The sequence below is a fragment of the Cryptotermes secundus genome, unplaced genomic scaffold (genome assembly GCF_002891405.2).
Source record: "Cryptotermes secundus unplaced genomic scaffold, Csec_1.0 scaffold304, whole genome shotgun sequence".
Lineage (NCBI taxonomy): Eukaryota > Metazoa > Arthropoda > Insecta > Blattodea > Kalotermitidae > Cryptotermes > Cryptotermes secundus.
This window is the reverse complement of record NW_019721521.1, coordinates 2,383,504-2,397,455: the sequence shown is the minus strand read 5'-3', so window position 1 is coordinate 2,397,455 and position 13,952 is coordinate 2,383,504. Positions and strand designations below refer to the sequence as shown.

Here is a 13,952-nt window from a genome sequence, read left to right as displayed (position 1 = left end):
GAGTTACCCTCTATATACATTGTTCTTTAACAAAAAGCTGAAAGTAGAAACGATAACATTTCTTAGTTTGCAGCTGGACAATCATCTGACTTGTACGGGACATATCGATTTTTTGCTTCACGTGTTGAGCACAGTTGGTTTTCTAATGCGAAAATTATCCTATATATTAAATATAAATAGTCTTAAAGCTGTATATTATGCATATTATCATTCACTGGTGAAATATGGAATAATATATTGGGGAAATACATCAGACAGTCACAAGGTCTTTGTTATACAAAAGAAAATAATAAAAATAATGATGGGAATGGGCCCAACTCATACATGTAGAGGCTTATTTAAAAAGCTTGGCATATTCCCAATCCTATGTGTATATTTGCTCTCACTGATGGCATTTGTTGTTAATAATATTGATAAGTTTCAGACCAATAGCTCTGTACATATGATTAGTACAAGAAGGAATGACCCACCTTCATATACCTACAACACATTTATCATCCTATCAGAGAGGGGTGTATTATTCAGACGTCAAGCTATTTAATACTCTGCCGTCAAGTATCTCATCTTTAAAAAATGATAAAAACAAATTTAGGCTTGTTCTACAAAATTATTTGCAAAGTAACTCTTTTTATTCTATTGACGAATATATTGAACACACAAAAAACTCAAATGTTAATAGTGAATACACAGTCTGTGTGCTTATATTATATGTCGTTAGACTTTGCTTGTGTTAAGTGAGGAAGTAAATGTAACAACTGTATTTCTATGAATTTTGAAATATGTTAAAATTGAACTATATTGGTAATACAGTTGGCAAATGCATGTAGAATAACCAAACGTACAATTATGCAGTATAGAATTATTATAGTTGGAAATATGAAAGATTTTATTCAGGGTCGAATGTGACAACAGTGTTTCCACAACTTATGTATATTGTCTTGGCAACTTGTGCTGCCTGCATGAGGCCTGATTTATATACTCTGTTGGACCTAAGATGACGTTTAGTTATCATAAACTTGTAATATGTGACATATTTTATACCCAGCCCTATGGGGAAAGAACTGGATCAATGAAATGAAAATAAAAGTAAATGTAAATGGAATAATTTGCTGCAGTCACCCTGCATCATATCACCCAATGTATCCCTCACTGTGAGAACACTGCATTTGAAGCGGAAATTTGCATATTTACGTCAAAATTCTGCTGGAAGAGCCAGTTAAAGCACAAAACATGTACGGGCCTACAATCACGCCATATTCCAGGATGAGTTCTCATCCCTCAGTGCTCCTTTATGGTAAACTTTCGTTCGGTTAGGTTAGGTGGGCTTACCAGAAACAAAATCTTAATCTGCACTTTTAATACACAACTGTGATAGAAACTGCTTCTCTGTGTGGCAACGATAAATGCCTTATTTTTTGTACAAAGGTACTATCCAATTGGTGCCTTACCTAATGATTTTGAAAACTATTTTCTCGGAGTGTTTGAAGTTTATGCGACTTAATTATGCAACAAAAGTTCCATAAATATGTTGTAACAATGCTCAATTCAAACTACCTTTGTAAGACGTGTGATAAATACGTATTACAATTAAAGATGTAACTATAACAAAAGAATTAACTTACCCATACTCCAGTACTAGAACATAAGATACGATAAAATGTTTTGGTTAAGCATTTGTGAACGACATTATTTGAATACAAAGTCTTCATTTTTAATTAATATGAAATAATTACAATGCATATGTAAAAATGTAAATATTCAAAACGGTCCCACAGATCAATGGATTCATATTTCAAATCGCATTCAACGCAGACACGAACGGTCATGAGCGGTCATGAGCGATATATCGTTAGCAGCGATTTTATCTCGGTTACTCAAATGAAGGCATTGACGTCATTGTTATCGCCACTGATACTCGAGACCGCTCTAGACGATCCGTGATATGCGTTAGCCAGTTTAGCTGCCGTAATCGGCCCAGATTGAATGAGGGTAAGGTGGAATTTAGAAGTTTGACGTGTATCCAGCTTTTTAACAAAAATATAGTTAAAGGTAATGTAGGGCAGAAAGATATAATATAAATGTGCATATTCTTCCGGTTTGTTTCTATAGTAGTTTTCAATCGAATGTGGTTAGTATCTTTGATGCAACCATAACCTACATAATATTTCCTTTCCAGCGGTTGTAGATGGAACAAGGTAGATCGTGTACAATGTCGAATATAAATCTTTCCTAATATATGTCATCCTGTAATAGTTGTACAGTTTATTATTTTTAAACGTTACTTATGTATTAATTTAATATATTCTTTTTGTTCTATTGATACACGAACTTAATAATAGCTTATTTTCTTGTTAACATGCTCCGTCTGCCACATAACCTATAGATTATTTTTTTTAATGTTCTAGTGGCAGCATGGCGCCGAAAAGGAATAATATGATCCCTAATGGGCATTTCCATAAAGATTGGCAGCGATTTGTGAAAACTTGGTTTAATCAGCCAGCCCGCAAATACAGGAGGAGACAAACTAGGATTAAGAAAGCGCGGGCCATTGCTCCAAGACCAGCAGCAGGCCCTTTGCGCCCTATTGTGCGATGCCCAACTGTTCGGTATCATAGAAAGCTACGTGCAGGAAGAGGATTCACTCTTGATGAGATTAAGGCTAGCTTAAATTGTTGCATTGATATCTTGTAGAAGTGCAGTAATAATTTTGTGCTCTTTCAACCATGAATTTAATTATGTATGTCCTCTGCAGGGTGCAGGCTTGAATGCAGGCTTTGCACGATCAATTGGTATTTCTGTTGATCACCGGCGTCGCAACAAGTCAGTGGAGTCTTTGCAGCAGAATGTACAGCGTCTGAAAGAGTACAGATCCAAATTGATTCTTTTCCCCATTCATCCTAACAAGAAACTGAAGAAGGGAGAGGCTAATGTAAGTTATAGTTCAATTTGATCATAGTTTTATTGCAGGATGCCATTAATTGTGGATGCTGTTGAATCACAGAATTGTATTTTCAGGAGGAAGAAAGAAAAGTAGCAACACAACTGAAAACAACAGTGATGCCTATAAAACAACCTGGTGTCAAATCTAGGGCTCGTAAAGTGACAGCAGAGGAGAAGAAATTTTCAGCTTTTGCCACACTTCGCAAGGTGAATTACTTTATAATTTTGAACATAAATGCCACTAATTTTATCATTATTTTAATATGTTCAAGCTAATAATTTATCAAGATGATGGATTATATAAGACTGAGGTTTTCATCGAGATGTGTGTCTTGGTTGCGTTACTGTGTAGACACCTTATTGATGGATACTAGTATTTTGGAAGAACATCCTATTTTGTCTGGCCCTTCAAGAATAGCTGTGTGTGTGTTCCCCCCCCCCCCTATTTGCAGTGTCCCAATGACGTAATTTTCTTACATTCTGTGTTCTGTTTGACACTCAGTTTTTCATGCACGTGTGTGTGTGTGTGGTGGCCCTGAAGATGGCCATTTTCTTGTCTTTGCATCATGTGTCTCAACTTTTCATGCAGTCTGCCTATATAACCTGACATGATCAACTTAATCGTTATAACAGTGGAGAGGTAGCCTTTTCCTGGGATATGTTGGTATATACTAATAAGACTGCACATTGTCACAACCCAGAAGACCATAATCTGAATAACATATATGATGTTATGTGATCACATGGCATATTGAAAGAAATTAAAGTTTGAATATGGGGTGGAAGGAATTTAAATTGTAAAAATGCTAAGTATTCTTTGTAGGTGTAATAGTGTTTATTTCAGTTATAATTCATAAATTTCTAGCAGTAGAATCATGCATTGAAACAAATTTTACAAACTGAAACATGACTACTCCCAACCTATTCAATACAATAATGAGACTCCTCAGTGAAAGAAAGGAATTGTTTGGAAAATATTGCTGCTTAATGATTGTGGTAATAATAAGTTTTGTAAAAAAATTCATTTTTATATGTTTATTCTTAAAGTGTGCATAAAACAGCTCGTTATTTATAAAGTTGGTATGTGGCCTAGGACACAGGTCTCACCAAGATTTAGATTCCAGCAGTTGATTTTTATCTGTAATAAACACAAGTCAAGACTTGAGGATGCAAAATTACAAAGAATGAATTTGGAAAATATGTACTTCACTTCGGAGGTCATTTGGCTCTAACTCTTGCTAGTATTTGGATCTACATCTTATACCTGTTGTTGGAATTTTCAGTACTGTTGTTAATTGACCACCACCCATTATGCTAGGTGCACATCTGGCAGTGTAGGGTCAGAAAATGTGTTATGGATTACAGATGTAACTAATTTTAAAGTATTCTTCATTGATGGGAGCTGTCTTTGTAGTTTGTACTGTATCTTCTGATATTGTGTTACAGGCTCGCACTGATGCCCGATTGGTTGGAATTAGAGCAAAGCGACTTAAGGATGCAGCAGAAAATCCTGATGTTGTGACAAAGCCTGGCAAAGAAGGCAAGAAAAAGAAGTAAACTGTGATTGTAACTTGCTGGATTTGTTTGAAAGTTAAAGACTTTGTATTATATAAAATAAAGTTGGAAACTCTCTATTCTTTATTTAATTGAGACCTCCCTTTAACAGATATGTAAAAACAACCTGATTTAATATCTGTAAGAAGTACCATGCTCTTTGTTTTTTTAATTGATCAGTGAAGTGTGTTTGTCCTAAGATTTTCTGTATTGATTATGTTAACAGGAAAACTATGATGTACTGCAGTTACTACCTGCTTTCAGCAGGGAATGTTGAAGTCTCCTTTATTCTCCCTGTGGTGCCTAGTGGTATTACTTAATGAGGCACTGAATTATAAATAAGATGAAGTTACATGGGGTATGATGGACTGAGTATGTAGCTAGAGGTGAACCAAAGAATACATAACAGAATTGAAGTGGTGAAAGTTCTTGGAAAAATGCCATTTTGAAAACCAAGGATGTTGTTGACAAATCATGAGCAGTGACAGAGGCCAGAAGACAGCATATTTCTGTATAGATACAGTTTCTGAAAACTTGTCACTAGCAAAACCAATTACCAGCAGCAGAAAAGTTTCAAATACATAACTGACCTATTTTGTGCTTGAGAAGTATTTCAGGAATTTTGGAACATACCAAATACAAATATGATTCTGTTGAAGAGATCTTACAATGCTTCTGGGAAAAAAACATTGTGGCTGGGATTGTTTCTTTTTTGTGGGGGGGGGAGGATGGAATAGCTCTGTAAGTGGAAGCTTTCTATATCTTGGCTGGTATTCCTCAAATAGTCAATGATCATAATCAGAAACTAGTTCCATGAAGCAGATTGTGGTTCATCAAACTGTTCTGTAAGACAAAGCTATAGAGCTAATATGCCATATAAGAAAACATGGATCCTGACAGTGGCGTTTACAAAGGTAAATGAACTTCAGATTTTCTTAGCATTTTAATACAAGCCTATGCATTTCTAGAACTTTTGCAGGATTTGGGGGACAAGGGAAGAGAGAAAGTATAGTTTTAAGTACAAATAAAAGAACACTGAAAATTGTGTACTGTATATCTAGTCAAGTAAACAAAACTAAGTATATGTTGCTGCCTCATTACCAGAATGGGGGGAAAAATCATAACATAAAGACAGCAGTTAAAAATATTTGGGAATGACAGTTAACAAATCAAAATTTTATTGAGGAGGAGAATGAATTTGGATAATGCTTGCTACCATTCAGTCCAAAATTTTTTGTCTTCTTGTCTGCTGCCTAAAAACATAAAAATTAGAATTTACAAAACCATAATTTTGCCTGTGGCTCTGTATGGGTGTGTCTGACATTAAGGGAGGAACATAGACTGAGGGTGTTTGAAAACTGAGTGTTGAGAATATTTGGACTGAAGATTGATGAAGTGACAGGAGGTTGGAGAAAACTGCATAATGAGGAGCTTCATAACTTGTGCTCTTTGCCAAGTACAATTAGAATGACTAAGTCAAGGAGGATTAGATGGGCAGGGCATGTAGCATGGATAGGGCGAAAAGGAATGCATATAGGATATTCGTGGGAAAGACAGAAGGAAAGAGACCACTTGGAAGACAAAGACATAGGTGGGTGGATAATATTAAAAAGGATCTTAGAAAGGATGTGGTGGTATGGACTAGTTTGATACGATATGGACCAATTTGAGCACTCAAGTGATCACTGTAATGAAGCTTCAGGTTCCATAAAATGTTGGGAAATTCATGAGTATCTGCACAACAGGTGGCTTCTCAAGAAGGGCTCATCTCCTTGGAGTTAGTTACATCTGGTCAAATGAGCACAGAATCAAAGTACAACTTCATTCATTGCGAGTGGTTTCATAGGAAACATATCTATATTTCCAAAGATATTGTACTTTGATGTGTATTACTTAAGTGCTATCAGGGTACCGATGCTAATGATATACATCAATATCAAGACCAGGTATTCTGCACTGTAACCGCACCATGCAGGTACCTCAGCAATGTTTTTCATTTACATTCTTAATTACAATGTACTACAAGTAAACGAACTGTATTACTGTTAACACAAGATGATACAGAATTGACCCCAGCACCAGCAGACGCCAAGGACGGCATCTGGTCTTTCTGAGGGACAAGCAAGCTGCAGGTCACTTGAAACCCCCAGAACGGAGCAGGAAGTATCCCGCTGTGTTTTCTGGGAATTTCAATGCTTAACTTCGACGGTGCTAGTCTTTGAAAATTTGAGACTTGACAGATACGAGTCGCATTAATTTTCAGAGGGGCGTACCGAGCGATCATTAGTGTACCTTCATTTATTTGAGAGCTGTCAGAAGGACCATCTTGTACTTAGACACAAATTAACATGGATCTTATTAGGGATTGGCAGAATGTCAATGAGAGTAACACCCAAATTTTTTAAGGTTCAGCCAATCAGCAAAATTTCAGAGGAGAGGAAACTGGGCGTTCCCGGAACCATCAGGACTTCTGCCTCTCCAGAGCAGTCAGTCATCAAACGGGAGTAACAGGAGCCAGTCGTTTAAAGTGAGTAACTGGGGTCAGTCGCCTTAGTGAGTAAAAGGAGTAACCACCCGGAAGTTAAATCGGTGTTGGCTGAGTCCAGTACACAAATTCAAAGTACTACAGCCTTGTAATGTGTAATTCTAGTTCACGTCTATAATAAAGAGCAACAGTGTTTGTGAAGTGTGAGTTTTAAGTGTTCTCTCTCTCCTTGTGTGAGCAAGGCCCAGAAGTCGCCCTGAGACAGAATCTCATCCTACCGTCTGAGCAGTCTGAACCCCAAACCTCCCGCCTATCCATATCCCCACCTTTTTTTTCCCCATTCCAAATTCGTGGCTTTCACCCAAGTCCACTGGCGCCCATACAAATCCAAATTCAGAGTAATCCCACACCCTACCCTGAACCAGACAGCAACAAGGAAGCGGAGGATGAAAGTGGAGACCAACGTACGGGCACTAAGAGGACACTTATAAGTGGCGAGTTATACGTGACGCCAAACGTGTAGGCGAATGTGAGGGCGGTTATAGCACCAAAACAAGTTTCAAATAAAACAGTTATTTTAATTAAGAATTCAAATAGAGGTTCTTATAATTAAATTAAAAACAGGAACTTAACATGAATCTAGCTGTCCCACTGCACACTTAAAGATAATTCGTACTGGGTTTCAAAACCTAAATGTTACTGCAAAACTACTCTGACATAATTCTGTTATGTGAAACCACAGTGTGGGTAATACTAACATGAATACACAATTTGCTGAAAAATATCAATGTTTCTGAGTGAAATGAATATGTAAACACTTAACTTTGAGTCATCCACTGAATTTTTGTGTGTAACATGTATCATGAAAATTATGTTGCTGTTATTTATTTCACCACAGACAGTACTAAGATTTCTATATTTGAAGGATTTATTTAACACTAGTTTTTAACTTCATATATCCATGTTTTTAGTGCTTCAAGAACACTTTTCTCCCCCCAATAAAGACCCTGGCAACTGATTCGAGTGGTCATGTGGTATAATGGTGGATGTCCTCAGGTTATTTACACACTGGAATCATGATTTCATATCCTACTGGGAACATTTCTCTGTATGTCCTGTACCATATGATATACCAAACCTCCACATGCCTCCTGTCTAAACAGAATTTAGAAAACTTATGTGATTACAGGAGGTCACAGATCAAATGTATCTATAATGTTTATCAGTATGAATAACAAGAACAAGGGGCTGACCTAAAAAGTAATGACTTGTATAAAGTTCAACATAATGCCCTGGCAGTCAGACCACAACTAGACTACACACTTAACTTTATGTAAGCTCACATAACCTCATTTAAAATTGGTCCATTTGATGAAAAATTTATGGTTTCAACCTTCTGTCCAGCATTATTGTTCCATGAACACATCTTCACAACCAGTGAAATAATATGGCACGTAGACCTGTTTATAGGCAACGACTGCAAAATAAGCACCTATACAACAGTTGTTACCATGCTGCGACCACAGCGTTTTCTGTGCATTCCGTGCTGAGATGTTATAAGCAAGACAAGTTAGGAGTTGATTGGTGAGGAGTTAGTTAGTCAGAGGACTGCTTAGTTTCAGCTGTGCTGAGCTGCTGCTGTTAGAAGCTGGTAGCTGAGGCTAGGGACTATTCGGGAACCAAGAGGAAGGGGAATGTCCACGGTTGAAGCCACTACCAAGCAATGGCAGTGAAGATGTGACTGTGGCCACTAATGTGTGTGTGTAACAGTTTACTATAAAGTTTTATAATTTTATAATTGTTTAGTCACATGCTGTATCAAAGAGTCCAATAAATCTGGTTATCATTCCAAAAGCCATCTATAGTTACACTCCATATCACATGACAATATATTCCCTCATGTACAACCATGAATTTAGTACCTGTGTGCTGTTAAAATTTCTGAATTTGTATCAGAACAGAATACATGGTAAGTGTATAGGGAAGGCTGAGGGCCTGTTGCAAATCTTTTGGCAGGCTGAGCAGAAAGGACATGCTATTTGCATCACCTAGCATTGTGCAGATGGGACTTGTATAGTCAGCAGGCTAATAGCCTGTACACATTACATTTTTTCTCTGAACAGCTACTGTTAAGTGAGCTTAAGTGTTATGTGCCTGTTGATTATAATTTAAGTCCCTGCTGTACTGTGTCCAAATTCAGAAGCCTAACAGACTGTCACATACATGGATTACAACAACAATATGGAAACAATCTGACTTGCTCTGAGCATAACAATATTATATGTAACCCAGAAATGTAATTACATATTTTTACTGCATTGGATTTTTCTTGGAGGAGTCTTGAACACAAATTCAGACTGTGGTATTAAAATGATTAACTATACAAGATATGGGATTTCATGGCTATGAATATTAAAACTGCGGTCTTCTGGGATATGAGACTATGAAGTAACACTGAGTAATCTGGTAGAAGTTTACCAACATTTTGGAAGAATGTACTGCCTCCATCTTCACGGTCAATGTATAAGCCAAACAAGCAAGAAGCAGGCTGCTGCCTGCAGGCAGAGCCAAATTTGGCACTGACCTTAATATAGTTGTGTTGTGATGGTTTTAATAAAGAAATTATATATTATAACTAGGGCCCGGAGCTTTATGCGCTAAAAACACTTAAAATATGCACTAAAATCACTTCAAATACGTGCTAAAAAGCGGGAAAATATGCACCAAAAATAAAACAATATGTACTTAAGAAACAGGTCACTTTCTTCAGACTCATCTATTTACATGTATCATTCACTGCAGAAAGTAGCATCACAATAGGCAACTAGAAGTCTTTCAATGTTTTCTGGAGACAAACTACGTCTCTTGTTCATCAAAATGAGTTCATAGGCTGAGAATGATCTTTCTACATCAACTGACGTATTGGACAGTATTTATACACTGCGCCAAAGGTTCAGAACATTCATTTGGCAGACACCCTAATTCCACTCAAGAACTGAATAACTGACTGAATCTTTTTTAGTCCTGGGTTCAAATTCAACACAATTTCTAACTTGCATTTAATCGTCTCTCCAATTTAACCTGGAGCGGAATTCAGTGAACAAGTTGCTTTCTGAACGAGTTCAAGTGAGTCGTGATGGAGTGCACCACAAGATTTTAAGCTCTCAATGGCTTTTGAAATTCACATCTTGGTAAACAGTATCACATCCAAACACCACTTTTACTTCAATGACACACGCATACTCATATTAAAGTTTTGCAACCACTTCTTTTAATTGATTGAAATTCTCCTGATAAAACAAAACTGCGGATAACCATGTCCCCCCCTCCTAGTTAGGGCAGGTTCAGGTGGCAGAGGAACCTGAGGTATGCAATCTTTGTAGAACTGGACATGAGCTGGTGCTTTCAGAAAGTTTTTTTCCCACTTGCAATTATATCGTTAACAGCTGGAAACTGTGCACATATTTTTTCTGCAATACGCTGTAATCCGTACGCTAAACAGGTTACGTGTATAAGATTTGGATAAAATACTTGTAAGGCCTTTGCTGCTTTCAAAATATAGGAAGCTCCATCTGTGAGTAGTACAGGCACCTTACAACAATTATTCTCAATTTCAGATAGCCATAGTAGTCGCAGAGAATCATATACAAATTTTGTTATTGTGCTGTGGTTGGTTTTCTCTACTGCTTTGCAAGCAAGAAGATGAAGTTTGTCGGGTTCATCTGGATGTAACTTACCAACCACAAAATTTGCTATGCATCGACCACATAAATCAGTTACCTCATTCATCGATATCCAGACACAGTTCCCTCCGATGTCAGAACGTACACGATATTTTTCCAGAAATGATCGCACAACTGGATTGCTTAATTTATTCCATGGAATGTTGCTGCATACTAAAGCCTTACAAAGATCGGCTGAAAATGTATTAACAGAGGACTTGGGTTGGACCTGTGTAAGAAGTAGTTGTTGTGGTGTGCTGTTCTTCTTCCCCTTCTTTGCCATAATATGTGCAGTCGTTCTTGAGTGTTGTTCAAGTTGAAATTTCTTTTTACATTTTACTTCCTTTGCGCGAACTTGATAGTACATGACGACACCGTCTGTTGAATAGTCACTATTACCTGACATCCACCAAATTTTTAAATATCTACTGCTGCACTTTTCTTTAGGCATTTTCAGTACATGAACACTTTTTTGATGCAGAATATTAAAGAAAAGAATAACATATTAACTGAAGAGACTTCTCTTGAGACCAACCCTCTGATGCTACTGTCTGCTGTGGTGGTCAATGGAAAGCAGAATAATCCCACCCCCTCCCTTTCGAAATAGCCAAGCTATCTGCTTGTATTGTAAGTGGTAAAAGTGCCGTTACCCAGAGAGTTGAAAATAGCAACTGGCAAGTGATGTCCAAAACACAGGAAAAACCGATTTTGTTAGAGAATATTGAAATTATCCTTAATTTAAAACATATATGCAGAACTATGCTCTTACGTTTAGAATATGCAATAACGACCAAAAACCCTCAAAATATGCATTTGCATATGCGCATATGCATTTTCAAAAAATCCGGGCCCTAATTATAACACAACAGGATGCATGAAATTAAATTTATAAATGTTGCTTTTCTGTTGCTTGGTTTATTCCTTGAGACCCCAAAGATGGAGACAGCATGTTCCTCCAAAATGGCCATGAACTATGTTGTGGACTACATAGTGTAACATCCCAGAAGATGGTATGGTTCAGGTCACTGCTGCAAAAAACTCAAATCCTACATAATACATTATTGCTAGCCTGTCTGTGCTGAGTAATAAGTGGGGATGTAAATACTGTTAGCCTGTCTGTGCTGAGTAATAAGTGGGGATGTAAATACTGTTAGCCTGTCTGTGCTGAGTAATAAGTGGGGATGTAAATATTCCCTAAAAGCCAACTAGATCATAATTTTGACATATAGCATTTGTACTGAGAATTGATTATAAAAAGTTCAGCTTCTAATATTTTTCATCTTAGTACTTTTAACTATAATCTAGTAATGACAATCATAAAATAAATACTTAATGATTAGTAATGAATGTATGCAACTTAAATCATAGCCTGAAAAATGTCTTCAGTTACTTCTTGCATTATTACTTAAGCAGCAGCAACATGAAATAATGACCCTTATGTGCATGTTTATACAGTTTTAAGACTGACAACAGTTGGTCGGTATCTACGGCTGGTAGAATCCATGTTGACGTGTGGGATATGTGGTGCATGTATATGAGGTTTAGCCAGAAATCGTTGACCAGCAATATCAATTTCATATCTTGCATTACGAGCCATGATGAATTCATTTGTAACTACTGGACGATCATTTGAACCTCCCATGGTCATGCCAGGGTGTCGAATATAACCAACACATATCAACTTGTCCAATGTAAATCCATATCTGTAATGAGTACAAAATAAGATACAGTGGAAATTTAAGTTAACATTTTCTGGTAGACAGTGCATTTAAACCCTTAAATTGGGATAAATATTAAACACAAAAAGTACTGGAAACTATTAAAATCTTCATATAATTGATCTTTTTCAACAGCCCTTGATAGGTAATGCCCGCAACATACCTGCACGAAACAATCGAAGAACTGTGTTTTCTATGGGAGTCTGTGAAGATAGGACTTAAGCAGAAGGCATAGGAACAGCCACTGTTGGAGCCATCACCAGGAAATGCCTAGTAATGAACTGAGAACACTAGGCTGTGTGCTCTTGTCAACTGTAAAGTGTGGAGATTAGCAATGGCGCTGTAATTACTTGCAGTTCCGAGTTGTGGGTATAAGTGGTCAATAAATCTATTCACCAATCAAAACCCCGTCTATAGTCACACATACACTGTGACTACCGGTGTCAGATGTGGGTGGATTGGAAAATGCAATGGATCATTGTATCATCAGCCTACAAAAACTGAACAATTGGCGGAACTCCTGAAAGCCATGCAAGAAATGATGGAAGCACAGATAGGTTCTCTAGCCTCCCGGATGGATATCCACCAAACTGAGATGAGAGCCAGCCACAAGAAGATAATGGCAGAAATGAGGGCCTGGCGAAAAGAGATGAAGGCCTGTCTAGGAAAAATGGTGGCCATGGATTTGGAGGCAAAGCCAGAAGAGAAAGAGTCTGTAGCTGTGCATGAGGAGGTCCCTAAGGAAGAGGTCACAGTGAAAACTGTCAGAGCACTGAAGAAGCAGTATGGGGACCAGCATCTAGCCGAAGAGCACTGCCAACAGCTGCAGAATGGTGAGTCCCATAAGAAGTTGGCTGCCACCTGCAGACAGATCACCTGCCATATCATTCCTGCACAGCATAAGGGACACTGCTGTCAGGGACAAGGCTGTACCAAGACCCCAGAAAGGACAGACTTTCAGAAAGAGATGTCAGGCAAAACTAGAAGGCATCAGTGGAATAAGGGACTGAGACTTAAAGAATCAACTATGTCTGAGAAAGAAGAGGACATCTGGCAGGATCTTTGGGAAAACCATCTGGCTAGGGATCTTGAAGTGAACAGTCAGGTCTTCTGTCACGATTCAAAAAACGAGTGACTGAATATTGTGGAGAGGTTGGCCCCCTCTGAAATGAAATAAGAGGCTGCACACAGAATAAGAGATGGAAATGTAGGAGCACTGACCAGTCTAATTAGTTTGCCCGCACAGACTGAAAGAAGGATCTTTATTGTTTGCATCCTGTTGTGTGTAATGATGTGGAAAATAAGGTTGGTAGTACAACCTTGGTCCTAGAGCAAATGCTGAGTTGGTACCCAAATTCCACGTTGCACTGCATGCTTCACATGCAGCCCCCCCAACAGTAACATCATGAAACTTATTATACTATAACTACACAAGAATGACATGTCTTATATCATGTATAATGATCCATGGACACGAAATAAATGGAATGGAATGGACCTGGACTGACTGACACCCAATAAGCGGCCTTAAGG

At 37.8% G+C, this 13,952-nt stretch overlaps 3 protein-coding genes across 8 annotated transcripts in view; 1 reads left to right on the top strand and 2 right to left on the bottom strand.

Moving 5' to 3' along the window:
- The window catches only part of LOC111875450 (probable leucine--tRNA ligase, mitochondrial), an 18,320-nt gene extending 16,502 nt beyond the window's left edge, over positions 1-1,818 (bottom strand). Inside the window, exon 1 of the mRNA XM_023871711.2 lies at positions 1,623-1,818. Within this exon, the coding sequence (XP_023727479.1) occupies positions 1,623-1,709 (87 nt within the window). The 5' untranslated portion in view covers positions 1,710-1,818. The remainder of the gene's footprint in view (positions 1-1,622) is intronic.
- Positions 1,819-1,927: 109 nt separating this feature from the next.
- LOC111875449 (60S ribosomal protein L13) lies at positions 1,928-4,574 on the top strand. Of its 3 annotated transcripts, none has more exons than XM_023871710.2 (5): positions 1,928-1,989; positions 2,406-2,658; positions 2,753-2,929; positions 3,016-3,147; positions 4,387-4,539. In XM_023871710.2, exons 2-5 carry the CDS (start codon positions 2,413-2,415, stop codon positions 4,495-4,497), a joined length of 666 nt encoding a protein of 221 aa, XP_023727478.1. In that variant the 5' UTR covers positions 1,928-1,989; positions 2,406-2,412; the 3' UTR covers positions 4,498-4,539. The 3 variants fall into 3 exon arrangements, with proteins under 3 accessions (XP_023727478.1, XP_023727476.1, XP_023727477.1); XM_023871708.2 differs by having other exon boundaries at positions 1,958-2,049; positions 4,387-4,574; XM_023871709.1 differs by lacking the exon at positions 1,928-1,989 and adding an exon at positions 2,091-2,195.
- Positions 4,575-11,589: 7,015 nt separating this feature from the next.
- The window catches only part of LOC111875461 (pyruvate dehydrogenase phosphatase regulatory subunit, mitochondrial), a 29,884-nt gene continuing 27,521 nt past the window's right edge, over positions 11,590-13,952 (bottom strand). For all 4 annotated transcript variants that reach the window (XM_023871723.2, XM_023871727.2, XM_023871724.2 and 1 more), the window contains exon 15: positions 11,590-12,404. In XM_023871723.2, the coding sequence (XP_023727491.1) occupies positions 12,149-12,404 (256 nt within the window). In that variant the 3' untranslated portion in view covers positions 11,590-12,148. The remainder of the gene's footprint in view (positions 12,405-13,952) is intronic.

Bases quoted from the DNA above. Each gene is read 5' to 3' on its own strand.
- LOC111875449 (XM_023871708.2), top strand. From the start codon at position 2,413: ATGGCGCCGAAAAGGAATAATATGATCCCTAATGGGCATTTCCATAAA. The intron at 2,930-3,015 runs GTAAGTTATAGT...TTGTATTTTCAG, and splicing joins TGAAGAAGGGAGAGGCTAAT to GAGGAAGAAAGAAAAGTAGC. The intron at 3,148-4,386 runs GTGAATTACTTT...ATTGTGTTACAG, and splicing joins CTTTTGCCACACTTCGCAAG to GCTCGCACTGATGCCCGATT.